The sequence below is a fragment of the Diadema antillarum genome, unplaced genomic scaffold (assembly GCF_040938485.1).
Source record: "Diadema antillarum isolate AM-2024a unplaced genomic scaffold, OU_Dant_1.0 seq00001501_RagTag, whole genome shotgun sequence".
Lineage (NCBI taxonomy): Eukaryota > Metazoa > Echinodermata > Echinoidea > Diadematoida > Diadematidae > Diadema > Diadema antillarum.
Genome location: NW_027272235.1, coordinates 167,501 through 190,907, shown reverse-complemented (window position 1 = coordinate 190,907; position 23,407 = coordinate 167,501). Strand labels below are relative to the sequence as shown.

Genomic DNA, 23,407 nt, shown 5'->3' with positions numbered 1-23,407 from the left:
ATTCATACAATGTATATCATAATCAAATTAAGATTATGACAATGGACAATGGGTGCTTTGCGATGTTATGACGTCATGACCTCTCATTTTACTTTGTGGTTTCTTCTAATATCACCGTGTCATTATAAACACGCAAACCTTTAGAAATCCATAACTTCCTTCACTTAACTTCCGTCATTCTGTTCGTAATGTTACTGTATCTATTCTTGCCAACCTGAACATGCAGGGCAATGCACTGTAACCTCTGAAGTTTTGTAGTATGTGTTCATCATCTCTGCAGTCTTTCACATCGTATCGAGTATGCAAAGATCGTGTTTTGTTGTCGTCTCCTGTTTAAATGTTGTAGAGCTAATGTGTTCGAAGTAATGATTGTATGAAGCCATCGTTCTTTCTGAAAAAAAAGAAACGTGTTAAGATTCAATGTTTCTTTGCAGTCACACCTTTCAGTAACGTTCAGTGTATGTGTAGCAGTCGTATTTCTTGTATCTTCTAGTTACAGTAGTTTAGAAAGTAAATGTGCATGCTTCATTCGTCAGCCTTGCATGTTTCTACATTCGTTTCCGTTTGCTGTACCTTCATCTTTGTTTTAGGCTCGTCCTACTACTTGTGAAAAGTGTGCAAACTTCTCTCAAAAATGTCACGTGCGAACCATGAAATACGGCTCCTTCGTACCGGTAAGAAAATCGTTCATCTTATTTGCATCAAGCTTATTAGACCTGCTTTTAGAGTGCCACGCTTCTATTTTTTATAATACTGTTACAGAATTTTAAATTAACGTCACGCATGTTTACGGGCACTTAAGACAGAAGTGTTTATTACCTACATATCAAATGCTTAAATATCACACAATAGCTGACAAATGAATTCGGCGCAGATTGAAGAAGCATTTAAAAAAAAAATAAAATTCCAGAATTAATAAAAAGTCTTTAATGTGTGTGTGCATATAATTCTGTGGCATTTGTTCTTTCCTTGTTTCATTTTCGTATCACTGTTGTATTCTCTGTGCAATCTATCATGCATGAATTTACTGTAGTCGTATCTATGTAATTTATTAATCGTTTAACTGTTACGTTCTTCGTTAAACTTTCATACCTGAAAAATCTCTTCATTGAGAATACGCAGGAAACAGTGAACGCACCAAGAGTAAGGTTTCTCGCATATGACGAGAGGAGTATTTACGAGAGGATCAGCATATCATTACGAAAAAAGAATGAAGCAGTGTGTGAAGAAGCGTTACAGTGTATGGCTCCTTTTACTTCTGATTTGTTTGAGACATCAACCATCGTCGACCGTTTCTTTTTGCTGTCTGTTTGCCAAGTTCAATCAGACAAAAGTCAAAGTACTCATTCCAGAAGGAATCATTAATATTCGACCCATCAAAACTACTCGAAGAAGGGTATTAAACCGTTATCAACCTATGTCCTGAAGTGACTCTAACATGTCTTATAATAATTAATGCTAAGTTGGACAAGCGTTGAATGTAACAGTCTTCAATTTTATGCTTTCAGTAATCTGAAGCTCTACAAATATGCTGAAAGGAACCATATACGTTTACTTCAGCAAACAAGTCCATTACGTACATCTAATCATATTCATTCGTTATCCCAAAGTAGAGCGAAGAAAAAAAAATGTTGGGATTTTGCTTAATGACAGTCGAGTGGCAGAGAATTACTCTGGCCTGATTTTGAAAGCGAACGCCCCCGAGGAAAGATGCTCACCTTTCACAGTTACCGCAGCATGCACCCACTTTAAGCAAGGTCCTGCTATGTCCACCTGGAGGCACGGAATGGCGACGTTTCACGCATGCAACTGCGGGTAGCTTAAAGGGTAAATATAATCAAATATCATGTTGCTTGGTATAAAAGTAGCAAACTCTGAAAAACACATCAGTAAAAAATCGGGAAAAATTGGGCAAAAAAATGTTTGGTAAATTGTAAAAGTATAGAGAATAAAGCATATTGGCAACTCTGTATGATGCTGCTGTGAGCAGCTTCCCAACAGTTGTGTACACAAAGTGTCACTAATTTTTAACTCAAATATTTCGGCACGGATGATATTACCCGCTGAGGAGGACACTCAAAGACATGTTACTCTTATCATATATACTAAGAACAGGGCTGAAAAAAAAAAAACAATCGGGAGAAATGTAAAAATTAGTTAATTTTTGTGTAAATATGATATTGAGAGCTGCTTAACAGTGAGTTGCATATTATGTCTAATTTACTGAACCTTTACAATTCCAGCTTTTTTTTTTTAAATGTGTCCAATTTTCCCACCAAATTTTCTCTCACCTACTTCTCTGATATTTCTGCTTTCATACAAAGCGACATAATGTCAAGATGAAACGTCGCTTTAATGTGTGGGTGTGTAATAGGGCTAAAATCTCATAAAATACTCATCGCCCACGTGGGTTCATTCGCGGAAGGTTGACAGTGACTACACGTGTTTTGATTAATGATAACTGCAATGACTTAAAACTTTCTACTTGCTCTCTACTTACTCTCTAATTACTTTCTGGATACTTGCTCTCTATACGTACTGTCTAGTAACCCTCTACTTACTCTCTACCTACTCCCTACGTACTTTCTACTTACTCTCTACTTACCGTCTCTATATACTTACTCTCCAATTACTTTCTGGATACTTGCTCTCTATACTTACTGTCTAGTAACCCTCTGCTTACTCTCTACCTACTCCCTACTTACTTTCTACTTACCGTCTCTATATACTTACTCTCCAATTACTTTCTGGATACTTGCTCTCTATACTTACTGTCTAGTAACCCTCTACTTACTCTCTACCTACTCCCTACTTACTTTCTACTTACTCTCTACTTACCGTCTCTACTTACTCTCCAATTACTTTCTGGATACTTGCTCTCTATACTTACTGTCTAGTAACCCTCTACTTACTCTCTACCTACTCCCTGCTTACTTTCTACTTACTCTCTACTTACCGTCTCTACTTATCTCAACTTGCTCTCTAGTTACTCTCTACTAATCTCTACTTACTCTCTATTTACTCTCTACATACCCTGTGCTTACTAAGCTGCCAAGCTATTCACCAGCAAGAGATATTGCTAAATCTTATATTCTCGAAGTGTTACCATTACACAGCAATCGTTTCTTGCTCTTTACTTACAAAATGAAAATGAAGCTGCCGAACTACTCCGTGTAAGAGTGTCATGAATATGTATTTATGCAAATTAAGTGTAACGTATTCAGCCCACGTGGGGTAGAAACTTTCGAGACTTTTGGGACTGATTATGGCGCTCGAGGGGAAGAATACAAGCTCAGTTGCTGTTGCTCCAAGAAATTTTGGTGGTGATCTGCTTGATGTCACTGAGTATATATGTGACGTGTTGTTGAGTTGCCACCATCTTTTATAATTACAAACATTATAACGAATATGTTCTGCTAATGCATTGTATATAATTTTCCCTGCTTATTCAATGGAATTGAAAATGAAGTTGAATTAAATTGAATTGAATTTAATTCCCCTCCATAACAAAGAGATATGTTGTTTCGAGAATTCCTGTCGACAAACAAAACGATGATTGGTAAATGTTGTAATGTTGTTGTTCGATTTTAGACAAAAGTAAAAGGACAGCAAGCAAATGTGACATAAACAAACACACAACTAGATGCACTACATTCAAAAACAAACAGGAGCTTCACGATAATGAATGTTAATTCTGGTGCACCATTACGCGTACTTTCCATTCAAAATTCACTAAAAACAAACCATAGAATCATGAGGAATTAAGTTTCTAACACGTCGAAAATATGCCATGGTTTAGTTGTTGACAGATCTTCAAGAGATAGCCTCCTAATGCTCACTGAAGCGTTGATAAGTATATCAATGCTAATTTTGATTATGTGCTGTTTAACGTATCATCAGCTATAGATTGTCGTTGCATAGCCTCAACGAAACAAAGGATATCTGTACTTTGGTTCTAATCCATAGTCGTGTTGAACTGTTTTCAAAGACATTCATTCTGTCGGTCTGTGTAGTGATTATGCAACATTCTGGCATGAACATACATACTCCAAATAATATCATGTTCAAATAGTCGAAATTTATCCAAGCCAAACATTTTATAACCATGAAAATATAACAATGTGATTTAAGAATCATTCACGATTTACATGGAACTATGCTTAAAAGACAGAACGTCTTATCAATTGAATTATATATGGAGAGGAAGAATAGTTCCGGGGTAATATTATAGTCATTTATATGTTCATTCTGTATGAATGCATGTGTTATGTTGTCATTCAAAATACACAAAGCCAATCATCAAAATAATAATAAAAGCTGTGCATTATGGGGTATGAGTTTTCTTCAATTTGTCTACCCTCTGTACAACGAAATTTATGTGATCGCAACTGCTGATCTACAGCAGTTTCGGAGCTTGGGTATTTGTTCCAAGTTCATCGTGTCACTGCTGGCAACCAGGGATAGCCTGGTGGTAGTGTCGCTGCCCTGAAAGCAGTATAGATAACAGGTTCGATTCCCGCTAATTCTTTGTTTTTCAACATGTAGGCCTATTGTTTGTTAGAATGTACATCAGCGGTTGCGATCTTACAAATTTCATTTGTACAGAGGGCATACAGATTGAAGACCCCATATCTTCACCCCACTGCTTAATAACCCCTTGCTTCTATGATAAAAGCGATTCTTAATTAATTGCTTTTAGTGCATGGATAAGCATAAGAAGTCTCCGGCCTCATGAAGAGTTTTGCCAACTGCTAAAGTTATAAGTTATGATGAAATAAATATGTGACCATCAATGTACAGTCAAGATTCAATCCGTGATGGTCTTGGTCACGTGAACGTGATGAAGTCCAGTATATTCCTAACTGAAATATGATGAACCTTAGGTATTCTTTATTTCACGACTATATTTCGTTAGGCCCTAACCTTTCTTTTTGTCGCATATATAATCATTTTCCCTATCATTTTATGTCCGTTCACTGCAAAAAGTCCGGTGTTAAATATGAAACACTGAGATGGTGTTAAATTTCGGTGCTCATTTGTGGTGTTAGATAAACACATTCGGGTGTCATTTCAAAATATAAAATTGTTTTTTGAATAGTTTCTTAGTTACAGTTTTTCTTGTTGATTTTGAACTTGAAATTTTCTGATAAAGTACTTGATTTTTGAAAAAAAAAAGAAGGTGTGAACACACTTACACCACTGTAACACCTGTTGAAGCAGGGCGGGTGTTATACCATTGACATTAACACCAGCAATATCAAATCAACACCATGCGGTGTCATAGTTGAATTAACACCAGCGCAGTGTCAAAAATATCACCAGCTGCAGTGTGAAAGTATCAGGTGAACACTTTTCAACACCATCACAACATACTTTCTACACCTGTGGGTATGGTCTTCTATTGACACGTGATCGGTGTTAGATTTAACACCGATGTTTTTGCAGTGTTCGACAGTGTCCATGCTTCCTGAATGTGTCCGTGCACATCGTCCACATCGTGCAGTTATGTTTTGTTCATGGTCGTGTCCTGATAGTAGTTGTGGCATACTCGCTGTCGTGTCTTGCACGTAGATTTGCCTCCCGATCGTGGACGCACCTCGCTCACAGGATTGTACTTTTTTACCGGACCGTATTCATTGGTGTTTTCAGCTCGTTTTCCGTCACCTAGATGAGTTTGCCCCAGTTCCGTGTTACAAGGAAGACTGGATAAGTGTATGTTTTATCCTACTGCTACGAAATAAAACGCACTATAAAAAATAACATGCTTGACGCTGTTCGGAATCCGGACAGCGCTTGTCATGCTAAGCGTGAACGGGTGTAACACATTTAAAACGAAGTGTGTAAACTACTAGTATTGTTCAGAGGGCGATTGCGCACGTTCATCGAAAGACCTACCTACTTCATGACCCGTGAATTCATGTATTTTTCTTGTGTGTCAACTCCATGGAGTGTTTGGTCAACAATCTAGAAGGAAATTGCGTTCGACTGTCGCTACTGCAAGAATTCACACATGAGCTGTTGCCGATGATGACCTTTGGAAGAAAGAGAGATTGGCTCCATGAAGCGGAGATTGTCAAGGGGTTTGTGGTTTCTGGGGCAACCCCTTCAACTGTGCAAATTGGACGTGGTTATTTCACACAATGGTTTACTAATAAGCATGTTGTGTATCACAATAGCTAGTTTTGCACACGACACTCTATAATACTTTTTTGCTTTTTCACATTACTTTCAGCACCATGTCGGTTTCTGTCTGTTTTCCGAGATATCATATGTAATGTCATATCGCGATTTTCAGCATGCATATTTCTACCATTAGGCCTATCAAGATCTATCACAATTTGACTCTGTGTCTTCTCTGTGTCAGAGAAATGCAGATGAGTCTTTCGTTCGTATTTCATTACTAAAGGATGTATAGTAGGGGTTCCGCCAGTTTATGACAGTGACCGATAGCCTCATTTAGGTTCCTGCTGGTATAGAGAGTAGCTCGCTTTTTCTCTTCGATGTTTTCGCTGAAACGTGTTGAAGCACAGCTTGGGACAGACGACAAAAATTAAGAGTCGAATCCAAATCAACGGCTGTGTCCCTCTGGGTCAAGCAGACGCGCCAAACTGTCTGCAGACGACACACTGGGCTGACCTCGGCTTTTTGGTTCTCCGGTCACGCGGGTTGCACGAACGATCGTCTGCCGCTGCGTGACAGCAAAGTTTCGCTGCTGTTGTATTTTATTTTTAGTATGGCGATGATTCTTTTAAATTCAATAGATTCACATCTGCATTCTCGCTGTTCTTTGTAATTCACTCTGACCGATGTTGCAGTTTAAAGTTGAGGCCACTCACGTTGAAGGAATATGAACTTTGCTGACTGACCATTAAAATGATGTTGGAATGACTCATGAAATACTCAAACGTCAGACTGAGCATCTTTACAACCATGTCACTGTCAAAGATATCAATGAACAATTATCACCATTTTCAATCGTTCATAAGACTCTAAGTTTATTGTAATAAAGTACCAATGAAGTAAGGTGTATCTGGTCAGATTTTCCACTTTTTGTTGTAGCACAAATCCACACAAGATTACCTGGTAGCATTTGCATATCGCTCCTATTTTCAACCCTGAAACTTAATGAAATAATGGATTTATAAGAAACCCTGTTCAAATTCTTGGTTGGTAATGTTTAAGTGCAGGTCATTCTGTCTTCCTCCCTGTGTTGCTGTTCACATTACTGCTGTAAGTCTGTGACTTTTAGATTCCGAAAGTCAAGTGTTACTTACTACTTGGGGAGGTAAATAAAAGAAGATAGAGAGTTATCGGAATCAGCCCTGAACGCATGTTAATGCACACATCGTTCCAGGTACGAAGAGTTTTGGTAATCCGTCTTCAACGCTGTTCCATGCTTGAAAGTCTCTACATGATTATCATTCAACTGTCAGTCATTTCTGTAACAAATTTTACAACTTTGAAAAGCAGTTGGAGCAACCAAAGATTGTCGTTATTATCCAAAGTCGTGTAGGACATGCATTCATAGCATGAACGATGTTCATACAACACTTTGTCTCACACACACACACACACACACACACACACGCAGACACACACTGATATGTGTAATATGAAATAATTCATATTTACTTATTCATTTGTACAAATGCATTTTTCTTTTTAACACTGTATATGCACGTTAATGAATGACTGTAAAAGTGGGTTTGTAAATCTTTATAACAAAGCAAGACAAAGAATATACTGCATTACAACAGACTGTTGACCGATTCCAGATGAACTGTCAATTCAGAAAAAGGAATGCTAACGTAAATCTTTTTGTCCGAAATGTAACGTAGCCAAGAGATAAAGCATCTCACAAATATGTAATTTCCTCTACAGCATAAAATAAAGCATAAGTGCAGATCATTCTGTTGACTTTTGCTTTTGTTCAGAGCTTAGAAGCTGACATGCTTGTAGTCTCTCAGGGAGGAATGCTATCAGAAAACAGTGTCCATTCCAGAGGGATTTTCTAGTCTTAAAACACGGCAGATTCGCTACGGATTGTAGAACCCCTCCCCCATGAGTCCTCACTCGACATAGATCAAGTGCGTTAGATAATATTTATAATAATAAGGTCTTATTTACCCAGGGTAGCCTCTTCAGTGTTGCCAGTGCTCTACCAGAGGGCCCTGTCATTATCACTACCCCAGCGTTGCCAGGCACCCATTTATACACCTGGGTCGAGAGGGACGTGGTGGGTAAAGCATCTTGTCCAAGGACGCAAGCACTGGGCGGGACTCGAAGTCAGGTCCTCCGATCGGGAGTCGAGAGTCTTATCCACTATGCCACAGCGCCCCCACGGATGGAAAATAATAACTTGACATGCCTCTAATATAATTCCAATGCACCTGTTCTATATTTAAAGTTTTCGAAGTATCCCAAAAAGCGATTGTAGTATAGTTACCGTATATGCTATCAAAGCAGCGTGCGGTCAAGTCGCTTAATCCACAAAGACTGCATGGTTGTATGGCATTATCAAAACGTTGCAAAAGGATTGAGCAAATTTGCATCCTCGTCCCAGTATTCGCCAGCGGCTGTAATTGAGAAATTCGAGCCACGCTTTCGCTACCATATTCAATTTGACCCTCAGGAGTTCTTCACTAGTCTGCATATTACATACGAAAAAAAAAAAGAGAGAGCGAACCCTCGTCAGCTTCTGAGTATCACTTGTGCGGTCAACGACAAAAATCACATGCCCGACTATGTGCCCGTTTGATGGGCCACCCACACGCTTTAGAAGTCGTTGGGTTGATATACACCTGCAATGACTTCATATCTTATGTAGAAAGCACGCCGCCCCCTGAAGTCCAACATAATGTGGGCGGCTGTGTTAGCCATCTTTCCCGCTATTATTTCATGAAACACAACCTGTTGAAGCATAGTTCGTCCAGTCAGTTCTATGTCACAGCCAGTAGCATGGATTTGTGATGGCTAACTTCAGCTCTCCACTTTAATGGGCTGACCGTAGTTGTTTTGTTTACGTTCGCAATGGATGAAATGACTGTAAATGACCGTGAACTTTGAGAGGGATGCGATGGCGTAACAGTGTCGTGGCCACAAAGTGGTTCAAGAGAAGCTATAGACGATGATGACGCGGAGAAAACAACAGTCCCTCCATGACAAGTGGCAGTGTGTTGTGAAGATGTAACTATGTAACTATACAAAACTGATGCATTAACAAGATGAACACTTTGACCTGAGCGCCAATATGACCGCGATGCTAAACAACAAGTGTATAAGTATCAGCCATTTACGGAGGAAATGGAGTATCGTTCAATGCGAAGTCGAATAAGTCGCATCCTTAACATGATTATATAATAGATCGAAGGAATGATGACAAAAGTTCTCTCAGGTATAATTAAAGTGTATCTTTGCCCCCAAAAAATTATTTTTGATATGTGAAAGAGACACATTTCAGGAGTCAATTGCACCAACTTTCAGAGAAAATGGGCCATTAATTAGTGAAATAATGCATCTGAAAGTTTCTAAACACAATGGGTCTGGAAGGCAAGACTACAGCAAACCCTATAGTTTGCACTGGGTTACGGAACCACAGCGGTTCCGGAATCTCCCAGACAGTGTGTTTGGAAACCTTGAGATGCATTATTTCACTAATTAATGACCCATTTTCTCTGAAAGATGGTGCAATGGATTACTGAAATGTGTCTCTTTCACATATCCAAAATATATTTTTTTTTTGGCCAAAGATACACTTTAAGTCACTTTGAATTAATGTCTTTAAAGTGTTCAACGTAGCCACGAGGGAAGTAATTTAAAGGACAAGTCAACCTTCATATACATGTGGATTTAGTGAATGCAGCAATATTAGTAGAACACACCAGTGAAAGTTTGAGGAAAGTCGGACAATCTGTTCAAAAGTTATACATTTTTAAAGTATCTGCGCAGTCACTGCTGGATGAGAAGACTACTACAGTGGTTGATGTCACATTTGTAGAACGATACAAGTATAAGGAAGATAAAAGAGAATTTCACAAAATTTGATTTTTTGAAAAAAGTGTACGTTTCCTTGACTTGCCACTGACGTATGTTAAGGGTAATTCATTCCCCCTGCCTACTGAAAGAAATCAAGCATTTTTTATTGTGCGAGAAAAGTAAAAACATGTTGAATTTTCTTTATATTTTCTCTATATCGTTCTACACATGTGACACCACAAGCCATGGTAGTCTTTTCATCCAGCAGTGACTGAGCAGAATCTTCAAAAATTCATAACTTTTGAACAGATTGTCCGATTTTCTTCAAACTTTCGCTGATGTGTTCTAATAATATTGCTACATTCACTCAATCCATATGTCTATAAAGGTTGACCTCTCCTTGGTAATGTCTTTAGGCAAGCAACCACGCAGTCGACTTCTTGTCACCTCCGAAGGGCTAGACAATGAGAATAATAATGCTTTGCTCAAGATCGCTGTTGCCCATGGACTTGAAATGGAGACCGCAAAATGAGAATCACTGGTCTTGTCGAGTGAAATGAAAGAATGTCCGCTTTATTAAGTGTCTCCTTCAGCGTTTTCGTAGTATTCACCGGGCCTCTAGGCAGTGGTTGTTAATACAAGCCTTGGACAGCAGCTGCGCGTCGAATTAAAGACAACGTGTTCACTTCGTTGAAAAGGACTCGCGATATATTAACTTCCTACACCTGACAGATACCAGCTTAGCTCAGGAATCCTCAGCTCGGAATCAACCAACTGCTTAGATGTTGTTGGTGTAATGTATATAGGTCACTGTACGTTACATTTTGGAACTAATTGTAGGTTGATGCAAGGCCGCTTAGGAAAGTGGAAATAGATCAGTCAACCATTTTCCAGCAAGACTCGCTTCGTTTGAACGCAGGATTTGAAAACTTAAAAAAAAAACCCGGCGGACTGACCTACCTAATTCCTTAAAAAGAGATTTTTGTATCCTTACTAACTTATTTTCATGGGATGACAATCATGCGACTTCGCCTTCGACATCGAGAGAAAATGTGTTCTTATCCCTTTGAAGTCTTCCCCTGTCATTAAATGAATACGATATACCGGTTATGGTCCACTCATCAGCAGATTAAATGCATATTATAGACACAGAGAGTAACGTTTATCATAAATTACATCATACTGTCACGCAATTTATCCAGGTGTCTTTCAGCATCCGACATATTTATGGAGAAATAGACGACTAAAACACCCCTAAGGTATAGAAAGATACTGAAAAGGCGAAGGGATCAAGAAGAGTACGGGGACAGACAAACCCAAAGCAAAATCACAAGGTCGAAAGTAGAAAATGTAAAGTATAAGAGTATAAGGTAAGCCTTCAAACTTGCTGGCAAAGAAGTAGAGCATTTAATATAACATGAAAGTGTATCAGTAAAGAACTAATCTAATCCAATGCATGCCATTTTTTATTTCTACAGTTTTAGGCGACTCATGCAATGCACCTGTTTCGATGAGGTCAGCCAGTCCTCTTTAATTCAGCGGTCTTTCCATTTCCTTTACCTTCTTAAATAGTGCAGGGAAATTCATCTGGCTTATTAACGCCACCGTATACTGCCTAATTCAAGCATACATTCACGTCACTGAAAAACTATCTCTCACAATGTCTCTATCTCCTATATGCAGAATTTGTCTTTCGATATAGGAGTAGGGATAAAACAGCTTACAGCAAATAACTTATGTCTCAGGTCGCCACACTTTTAATAAGTATGTTTCCTTTTGAGTCTGCACAGTGTGAATCTCGAAAAGAGCACAGCCCGAACTTTAGTGAATTTTGACCATAATTATATGCAATGCATATCCGAGTATACACTAAACGTTTGGATTTTAACGAATGTATATTTTTAAGTTCCTTTGAAATTTTGAATTCAATTAAAATCCTGAATTCACGTTTCATGTTTTCGAAGAGAATGAGTGATTGATATGTTTTATGTAATTCAGGCAGACGCATGGCGAGCGCGAGCGCGCGTGCCTTGTGTGTCTATATTAATATGTGTGTGCTTGAAGGTGGGCGTGAAAGTATAGATTTATTTCTGTCTTTCACTTGTAATGATAAAGGGAGCAGTAAATCTCAACTGTCATACATGCTAAAATATGAGTCCAGGGGAGACCCGGCATGCATCTTGTCTTTCTATCCGCTCATGATCAGCAGACGAATGCGTCGATTACCGGGGGATTGCTGCGTGACACCAGTCATGATAAATGGAATCGGGCAGTCTCCACTTGTCAGTGCGCGCGCCATACTTGCCTGGTAGGCTGCCCACGCTAATCAGACGCGGGAACGTGATCAATGTTTACATCCCGGGCTTGTCAGCGCTCTGATTGAATATCCCGAGAGATATCACAGAGGGATACATTTTTTATTTCAGTTCGTTTGTCAACGGCGGGACAATTTACGCCAACGAAAGAGAAGAAAGAGCAAGTGAGATAGAGGGACTGAGAGACTGATAATGATGCGATCTCTCGTTTTCTTATGTTTCTATCCAGGAACCACCGTGTCTGAATGATGCTCAACCAAATCTCGGCTCGAGGGCAGAATCGCTCCTCTGCCTACCAATCAGAAACAGTGAGGATGACGTCATCGGTGTGGCGCTGGTTGTGAACAAGGTCACCGGGACGCCCTTTTCTGCGGACGACGAAAAGGTGCTTGCCTGATTTTATGTACCGTTTTTATTGTTATAAGATTGTACTTTCTTTTCTCTAAGCTGAAATCTGACAGAGCATACTATTTTCAGACACTTGCACGTGCTATTCTGTCGTCGTCGTTGTTGTTGTTGTTTAGAAAATGACTTCAGAACCTGTTCTTGACCATCGCCTTCCAATGTACGTGCACGACATTACTGTGCTATCCTAAATGTAATGATGAAGAGAAAATATCGACAGGATGAGATTATGAAGTCACAGGAGTGAAGATCAATGTTGACATTTGCACCGATTTGATGAAAGTGAAATATTGTATAATGCGCGCGCGTGTGTGTGATACCAATGATAAATAAAAACAAGGCAAAACAAAAACGAGCGTAGTATGAATAATACATTCAAGGACTTCTAAAATGGGCAAACTCATCTCAATTTCTCGGTATGCTGGGGTCATACATCATCTTTGTCAAAGCAATGGTCGAAACTTCGCTGAATTGAAATAAGAAAGCTCCACGCGCTGCTGTTATGCAGTTTCAATACCTCGCCTAGTTCTATATAACGCACTTGGTTTCCGCATGGGCAGGATTATAAAAGATCTAATCTATTTCCGGCACCGATCATCTCTGCAGGGAATGGACGAACTTGATAACCTTTTCAGCGGAGGGAAAGTGGTCGTAAAACACGCACATCTAATCAGAGACCGTAAAAAGGATGATGCACATTGTTTGGATTCTGTAATTGATAAAGTTCCGGCAATTTATTAAATGCAAATTAACGTTTACTTTGTAAATCCCGTAGCACTTTTCTTTGAAAGTGTGACGAACCCAGATGGGGAATGGGATACGACGCAATGCCTTGATAGTATGCATGGCAACCCCATCGAGAAAATTAACTCCCTTGTTATTACACGTATCCCGCCTGTACAGAAAGCTAGATGGGATTTAGAATTGGTAGGTTCGAGAGAGTTATCTACAGGTCATAAATTAAGCAATTACGAATAACGAGAGTAATGAACCTCAATGTAGCATGCCAATCAGTCACATTTAGTGCCAGTTTTCTGACAGCAGCAAAAAAACTGTGAATGGATGATTCTGTCCGTTGAAATACTATCAGGGAATATTTACTGGCTTACAAGTGAAGTACGCCAACAAAAGGAGCGCCTCCAAATGTATCAACGGACGGGCAACGAAGCACTCGTTACCTCCTTGGCTGTGTAATGTTAACCCATCACATCTCTCGATACTTTTTTTTTTCAACGATGTTTATTCTGTTCCATTCGAAGTAATAGAAAAAAAATAACAATTTTCGTTTGCTACAATTGAAATGACGAAAATATACATTTGTGATCATAATAGCAAATTTGCTATTGCTGTACATAATGACATAACAAAAATTACATTTTCATGAACAATTATCAATTTACAAACAGTCACTTCCCCTATGCTCTCAAAAATTGCTTAAATTTAACAGTGATGATTCAATTCTTCTAGCATTAATCTTAATAATCATCCAAATGAATTATGCAGCAAAATTATACAGTAATAAATAATGAAACCATATTATTTATCAACCAATACCCGCCCACCTACTAACTCATATCGATACACACACACACACACAAGCACACACACACACAAATGTGACCAAATTACGAACGAAACAAAAATAGGATCAGCGTCACGCATGCCCAAATCTTTCCAATCAGATTATTCGAATACAAACCGTGTTGACGTATGTATACTGCGTTTTATAGCTTACGAAAAGAATTTTCCGTTTATATCTTCAGGAACAGTTAACAGCTCTTTAAGAACTGACTTTTTGTTTTGCCAGAACAAAGGTGATGGAAATGGAGGGTACTGCAGAAAATCAAGGCTTGTAATTTGAAGTCTCCTCATGAAAAAAAACAAACTATTATTGAGCTAACAAAACTAAGGCAGATTGCCTAAAAAGACAAAGAGAGACAAGGAAAAATGCAAACACACCCATATACAAAAGCATGAGGCAGCTCTCTTGTAGAAAAAGATTAGCATGGGAGGAAAAGCAGAAAGGGAAAATGGGCAACGGAAGAGGATTTCAAGGATCAATACCAACGCACCAGTTGCATTAGTTTACCGAGGTATAAAAAGATTGCGTTTTACCGTAAATAAGCATGTTAACGGTCGAGAAGAAAATGAGGATTTAGAATTAAGGCTAAACAAGAATATAAGACTGCTGATATATAAGAATTTATAAGAATCAATGTCTTTAGTTTACAGGTAAACCAAAACTTGAAGCTGAATTCTTTTGCGGGGTAATAAGAGAATTCCAAAATTTAGAGATGGACGAGAAGGATCACCTCTCGTCGCTCACCCATGCACCCGTTACCTTCCGGCGCGCCGTTTTACAGCATCCGCGTGAATAATCTGATAGTCTCCGATTTCTTTCTCTATATATCTACTTTGCAGCCACCGTAGCATGAGGACAAAGCTGGTGGGAACATTCAACCCTTTAGCTACAGAAGTCCCTGTTTTTTTGCCTCCGTGATTCCGCAAAAGTCATTCCAGGGTAGATGCATCGCTGAGGCGATGGGGCGATGCTTTTGAAGATAAGGCGGACGCGTTATTTAACCTGTGTCCCTTTGGTTTGCCGCGGAGATGACAGTTTTCTCCCGGCTAACAGTGAAACCACTATGCAGCATGACACGAAGTTACCGTTTAACATAAACATTAAAAAGCGCAGCCCGGCAATATTACGAGGAGAAACGAATGCATCCTTATTGTGCACTACACTAGTTTGTGAACAATAAGCCTATTAGGCAATAAGACAATAACTCGAAACTAAAGAATCGTTTGACTAATTCGTTAAATGTGTGCTGTTCCTATAGCAATAACAAAATCTGCTACAGGCTGTACCCGACATGCCAATAAACAATACATGCAATGTCAATCTCAAGAATCTCTACCTGAAGTTATTTTGTTCAGAATAGGTGAATTGAGCGGGTCGTTACTTTCTACATGAGGGAAATTGTCAAGTGCTTGAAAAAAAAAATTACTGAACTTCGCCGGCTGATAGGGGACTGGACACAGCAGCCATGATTATTCAGAATGCTATTGCCCTAACCGCAGCGCAGTGGCTGACACACAACAGTAATGATTCTTCTCCTGTCCCTAAATGAACATTAAAGAGAACTACTCTGAATAAAAATATCTGTCGTGTCACAAAATCGAAAATTGAGAGACCAGCCAAACCAGACCAGAAGGTAATGTCAAACCGAGGAGGTTTGAGAAATGGAGTCCCAACAGTCTTATTCGCTTTGATCCCATGCTCGAAGCCGCCACTCAAAAATATTTGAAGTATGTGTCAAACTGGATCTGCCGCTCAGATGCGAAGACAATTGACTCGTGTCTCATTGCATAATCACCAGCCACTTTCCAAGGAAGATATGTCTTTGTGATGGTAATTACTTTTCGCTATCCCTTCTAAACAATGGGCGGTAAACAATGGCAAAGGCACGGGGGTGCGCGAATAGAAATTGCTCAAATATTGCTGAAATAGACATCAAAATTACTCGACTGTACGTGTCTGTACGGTAATCTGACATATTAGTTTATAAAGAACTATACTTGAAGATGATACCATATTAGTTTCATTTGGAGGAAATAAGGAGAAAAGTGAAAAAACCGGCTTTCCATGAGAGTAAAATTTCAAACACTTTCACAAAATACAGCTCAGATTTACACTTTTGCACATATTTTCGAACGGAATTGACTTTTGTTTTATATGCTTTATCATTAGGTGAAATTTCATTGCATTTGATATATAAACGAGCAGCATATACCCGATATTATGTTAGCGTTAAAAATGAATCTTCAGATTGCTCAGAAAGATGGCGGCTTCAAGCATCGAACATCAAAGGCACAAATGCACCTGTGGAATTCTTTTGTCCATCCATAGAAAACTGACAGCTGATTGAATAATTATAGTCATCTCTCGAACCTCCTTGGTCAAACCGCGGATTCAAAATCTACCTCCACTTTGAAATCAGCGGATGTTTTGACGGAATGGTCTTTGTGTGCCCACCTCTAAATGTTCGTCACTTCTTCGGTAATCCACTCTTTAAAGGGGACCTCCGGATGATTTTCAGACTTTTACATTTGAACAACTATAAATTAGTTAAAGTGAGTACAGAGTTTCAGAATTTATAGTGATTGGGATGAGGAATGAGAATGTTTTCAAAATTTATAACAAATTGCAATGAACAAGGATGATGACATGGCAGCCTCACCATAAGAATGTATGAGTTGGGGCTCAAGGAAGCAGAACAAAAGAAAAAGGCATGCATAGATATTTCACAGGTGAACTTGTTGAGCAAGTGGTATTGTAATGGAATTGCACTGCTACATTTCTGAAATATATGAGGCTCTGATGTCATCAACACTGCTCAGTGCAATTTGTTTAAGATTTTAAATTCATTGGTTTCTCTGCTCAAGGACCACAATAAATTCCACGAATCTATACATGGAGCTGTCGATTTATGTACTGCATGATGTGAAATTATGAAAATCGTCCGGAATGCCCCTTTAAGCACAGAAACACTGAAAAGAAACGCATCTTAAAAGCGTAACCGTTAGTCAACGTGATTACAGGAAGTTGCAGTTGTTTTATGTGTTGGAATCTGATTAGTGTCTATTTTGCCTTAATTTAAACTATGGCACTATTCCCTTCTAAATTGCAGAACCTGCCGTAGCTGTTATGTCACAATATTGTTTGTATTGTGATTCATACGTAGCGTCTGGTCCGCTTCTGCATGATGTATTAGAATTTGAATACCTCAAATTGTTATGACATAAGCTTCACGAATCTCTGCCTACTTGAAACCTTCACGGACTTCAGATAAAGCTTTCATGAACTGCGATGATTTACCTCAGTCCGTAACGGGTCTGCCTCAAGATCCAAAGGACCCAGGTTCGATTCCCTAGTCTATCTCAGCAATGTTGTGTGTAATCATACCGTCCCCTCTGGTAAGAGGCAAAACACTCTGTCACTCCGATAGGACGTGAAATGGAGGTCCCGTGTGTGAGAGAGTTACAACTCAGGCTCATTAAAGGTCCCGATTCCTTCATTCGTCGAAAAGAGCTGTTTGTCTAACCCGGTGAAGTGGTCTCTCCTCACATCAAATTGGACCCCGAAGACCAGCTGGTTCAGCTGAATATGGGCTATCCGGCCATTATCTCAGATGGAAATATCAAAAAAAAAAACAAACAAACAAACAAACAAACAAACAAACTGCGGCTGTGGATTCCTTTGGGTAGCTAACTGTGGGTGTATTTGGATGCCATTCGGCAGCAGATAGTAACTGACGGCGCACTGAGTGAAAAATAATACCAGAGTTCGCATGCTGCCTATAGAAAACTTTCGAATTCATGAGTGAAACCGCATTTCAATGCTACCCCATTAAAGACAACGAGTGACATACTTGATTGATCTCGGTAAAAAGTTTTGAACTTTGCCGTATACAGTTGTGTGTAAGACTGTTTTCACGAGTATGAAAAAATAATTATTAAAAGCATGCCGGAGTGTCTGAAAAATATGCTTTCGCTCCCAAAATATCTATTTAGAAATATCACCATGTAGGCGTGTGGAACCGTATAACATTGATGAGTACCTACAAAGGGAAAATTGAGTAGCCAGGGTAATCCGTTCTCGCGAGGATTTTCACATTTTGAAGCATTTACCTATACTCAGTAGTTCTCGATCTCAGAACGTAAGTCAAAGACAGTATAGCGGCATGAAGATACATGCATCTCAGATTTAGAAATGAAAGCATTGCCAAACGATGCCTGTAATATCAAGTCATATTTCCCTCTGTCTTCCTTTTCTACCCCCCTCCTCCTCAATTCCAAACAACTTCATCAGAAGGCACTCGCTCCATTAGTGAAAATACGCGTTTCATCAAATTTCACCGCGTTTTTAACACCTTTGTTTTCTTTCACCTAATTGATACTGGTATGACGCTGTTCTAATGTGTGATAGTTTATACAAAGTCACTCAAGGGGACACCACATTGGGTCACATGAGAGGGAGAGAACATAAAATTGTTGCTCAGAAAAAACCCCCGCATTATTGGGGTGTACATTAGAAGTGCCTTACAGTCCCGTGTGGGGGTACTTGATGATACGAGTTCTGCTCGGATTAATCAGCACCTTGTGAACGCCCGTCACCCCATCCACTACCCTCCATACAAAGCGGAAAATAGAAACAAATCGTTTAGCCATGAGGCATACAAGGGGCTACGAGGGACGAGTTGGAATTGAGCGCGGCTTTTAAGGTAGTCAATTTATCAAGATGTCCACTTTTCCTCGATTACACGCTCAATCATGTTTTCTTTTCCTTTATGGTCCACTGTCCACTCCAAGTTGATGTACAATCACATTATTCGGGATAATTAACACACCCTATAAACACAACTCCAAGAAGGAAATCGATGCATCTCAAGCAATAGACTTCTCATATAGCTAAGGAACGTACAGTGTGAACTTGTATTGTACATTCTAGCAACAGATGTACTTACACAGACGAATTGAGATACATCCGGCACGACAAACCTTACACTTTCACTCAATATTCACGCATGTTTTCACACTAACCAATCATTCTCAGGAATTTACAACCACAAGCAGCTTGGGACAAACCACGCCTGCGTTGACTGTTCATTTTTTCTCGTTGTATCTTATTTTCGCTTACCTAACCCGCGGCATGATCGACTGTCTCTCAAACTGTGTCTTTCTGTCTTACGATAATCTGAGGTAATGGGGAAATTCCCTAAGTGACGATTAACTTTGGAAGGGTGTGATGCTCAAAGTCTTGCAGGAATTCTTATCACTTTCCAATGTGCCCGCTTCAGCATGATGTAATTGCATGATTATGCGCGACAGAACATTGCCAGTAAAGCTTTTCGCTCAACACACAAGCAGAAAGCCAGAAATCCTCTACAAAACAAACAGCTGTATAGTGAATAAGTTTGAGTAAAAAGTGGTTACCTGACTAGGGAATACCGACATGGTTAACTACTTTTACTCATTGGTTGCAGTGAGCCCTGTACTCTACGGCGTGACATTCGTTTCTCTTTCATCTCATATGAATATCTGTCTGCTACTAAAAACCAGCTTTGCGCTGATGGATGGATACTTCATGAAATATATTCCCCTCTAAAACTCTTGCACTGTCGAGACGACTTATACCGCGCTGTATTTTTCCAAGTCACTGCCGTACATTGCTGCCTAGATAACACGTCATCGTGACGTCATAAAAGGGTTTAGTTCGACATTTACGGTCCACGTTATGCCACGCCAGGGACCATTTCTCGGATAATATGTCCGCATGTTAGTGAGATAAGAGATATCTCATAAAATTACGCCAAGGATCTTCGTCGCCTTCTTCTAATAGTGCTGCGTCATTCCACCGGCCATTAGGGTTTCTCAAGCTCTTATAGCTCTATTCCCCTTCCCGAATCCCTCCCCACCGACCCCTCCCCCCCCCCCCCCCCCGTACAATCATCCGAAGTGGATGCGAGCGTAATGTCATACATGTATAAAGGCATGAATACCATAAGGTTTGCATGTGAATGCAAGTACTGTAACCATGGTAGGAACAACGCTCTGGTCAATACTGATGGCTGAACATCTGATTAACCCATTATGGTACCGTAGGACCAATCTCTGCTGGCACATACTCTTATACATGCATTCTTATAGGACCTACAGCAATGTAAACAAAGAAAGAGATAGATTTAACCTCTTTATGTGAAAGTGTGCGAGTGTTTTAGTACTCCCATGCATGGCTTACGTCGTCATGGGGACAAAAATAACTCGCTAGGTACCAGGATCCACAAGAAATGACCAAGGTGGATCGCACATTTTCAGTGTGTGTAAGGTCACGCGCCTCAGCGCGCTCGCAAGTGTGTGTGTGAGTGTTTGTTTGTGTATACAATTACTCAAAAGATATCAGATAAGTTTGGATAAGAACGAATATAAAAAAGTCTATGCGCTCTCTTTTTTAATGTTTATTACTCGTTTGATAATTACATTGCTGACGCTATACGTGAACATTTCCCACCCCCCCCCCAAAAAAAAAAAAGAGAGGAGAGGAAGAAAACCAGAAATCGCGAAATGTGTCGTTTCTCTCAAACAGGAAACCAAGAAAACCAGAAAGCGAAATGCGTCGTTTTCATCAAACCACTGCTGGACCCCTTCAGCGTTCTTTCAGCGAAAATGGAAAATGTTTGTCCTATCGATTCCTCCATGAGCGATCGATACCGGAAATCAAGCCACCTGCATTTTAATATCCGATTTTCTCCCGTTACCCAACAGAGGTATGAATAAATAACGGTTTAGAAAAGGAAGAATATTAATAACTCTTTGTGCGCTCCTCTTTGAGTGGGTGTTTTATCGTCACAAGGGTGACGTATTGGGAGATTTTAAGAGTCACCCTACCCCCATGATATATCATCCGCCTTGACGCTTTGTACTCACTACTGGAATATTCTACACGTTTATCTAGTGGCAGTGGTGGTTTACATATAGACATACGCGGGGAGCGATGATTCCCCCTATAGCACCGAATCACCAGCACACAATCTGACCATGGATGGAGAACCAATCAGAGTCTCATCAAAGAATCATCACCATTATTCCCATCTCGGGGATGCTATCAAGAGCATAAATATACGAGCATTGTTGGCCTCCCTCGCAAGAGGTCAAAAGTCGTTTACCCCCCCCCCCCTACACACACACACATTCGCACACCAAAATAAAGCAACACTTAAGCAACATACTGTCCCACTTTGGTGCTTCTTTCATTGGCAGAATAAAGAACCATACAGTTGTCATTTCTAAGAAGTCAGTAGTCATTTCCCCCGAAAAAGAATTAAAGTTCGAAAAGAATTGCAAGCAGAATACGACATTACTGTTACTTATCACTCGTGGTTGTACAGTTTGAATTGAACACACTACCAACTAGAAACTGTCGTATAATAACATTTCAAATAAGAGGAAGTATCATCAAAGCGAGGTAAACAGATTAAGCCGTAGTGGAATAAACAACTCAAATGCAAAACTAAACCAAGCGTTTATCCCTTATTGGGATGTGAAACGATCATTTCGTTTTGAACTCGCACCCCCAGCCCCCCCCCCCCCCCCCAAAAAAAAAAATGGACTGATTCCAATTCCCATACACCGACAGATAGGGGGAGATAAGTGATGACTCGAATGCCGACAAATTACACCAGAGTCAAACTGTGAAGGTGGGGTATAGTGGTGCAGGTGCCTGCAAACATCCTTACGGTGTAGCCTATGTCTATCACAGGACCAGTGTGTGTATTGGGGGTGGATGAGTGAGAAATGGTGCACAACGTAACTCCTTCCTGATATCGATATACCCTGTATAATATTATGGAAAGATGTAAATAGCACTTTACATTTCTGAGCACGAATTCCTCTACAAGCATTGTCACAATATCTCATGCGGTATCATGAGATACGAAATATCATCTTTGTCTAAGCGACTATACACAATGTATTAAGTTATACATTCACACCGCAGCTAGGTATGGGTAACACAAGACAATTTTAAAATGTCTAAGGTTGAAGACAGTGCTGAATGAGTAGCATCCGGCAGACATCACTCTTTATTCAGAATGTGAAAAGCTACAGAAGATGAGGGTGTCAGATTACCTTCAGTGTTACAAGTTTCCTTCGAAATCAAGTGTCTTTGAATCGTAAGGGAGCACTGAGCGTCACTGTGCCGCCAATATCAGTGTCACTGTTTTATTTATCATGATTATCATTATCATTTTCATTGTTATTACATTCATTGCCAGTGTTGTGATTGAATCAATATTAACGAGACACCTGTTATAGTAATGGATGCTAGCTTGTTCCTAACTGCCTTTCGTTTTCTCCTCTGCAGCTCTTGGAAACTTACCTCACATTCTGTGGAATCGGAATCAGCAACGCGCAGCTCTTCGATACCTACATGAAGGAGTACGACAGAAATCGGGTGAGAATACCTTTGGTTTTCTCTTTGAACAGTTTTTTTTCCGCATACATGTATTATTCGTCCGGTGAGAATGAGAAGGGCGTTAAGTTGCCACTATAGCCAATAGTGTTCGAGGTACCTTCGAGGCTACATAACTATAGCCCTTCCACGCCAACCATCAATACAATCTTTGTGCGATTGTGTGTGCATAGGTTTGGACTAATGTTTGTACTCACTTAATCATATTCCATGTTGATGTCATTTGTCATGCTCCAGTGCTGCTAACAAAACACCCATAAATAATCATGCTCATGTTAACGGCGACAAAACGTGCGTGGATGGTATCAACAGGAGGAAGTCATTAAGGCACCTAATTTCTCACCCGTGTCTCTACTCTGCAAACTCAATACTCGGATGTGCTTGAGAACTCACTAACGAATATAGGGTATAAATGTATTTATATAAACGTATATATTCACATATTCATATTCACACACGACACCTGTTGCTCTGCATCATTAATGCAAATGATTTCTAGCATGTATAAACATAAATCAAACTAATCCATTGTGTTTTGCCTTGCAACAGTTCGTTCTTGATTCATGAATCACGATCCTAAGGGCCCGGGTTCGAACCCGAGTCTGGACTGAGCAATGTTGTGTATAATCATACCGTCCCCTCTAGCAAGAGGCAAAACACTCTGTCCCTCGGATAGGACATA

At 39.8% G+C, this 23,407-nt stretch overlaps 1 protein-coding gene across 1 annotated transcript in view; it reads left to right on the top strand.

The window, feature by feature from the left end:
• Window positions 1-23,407, top strand: part of LOC139710112 (dual 3',5'-cyclic-AMP and -GMP phosphodiesterase 11A-like) — a 138,106-nt gene that overhangs the window by 47,040 nt on the left and 67,659 nt on the right. Inside the window, exons 3-5 of the mRNA XM_071622045.1 lie at window positions 591-674; window positions 12,520-12,675; window positions 22,618-22,707. Coding sequence (XP_071478146.1) covers window positions 591-674; window positions 12,520-12,675; window positions 22,618-22,707 — 330 coding nt within the window. The remainder of the gene's footprint in view (window positions 1-590; window positions 675-12,519; window positions 12,676-22,617; window positions 22,708-23,407) is intronic.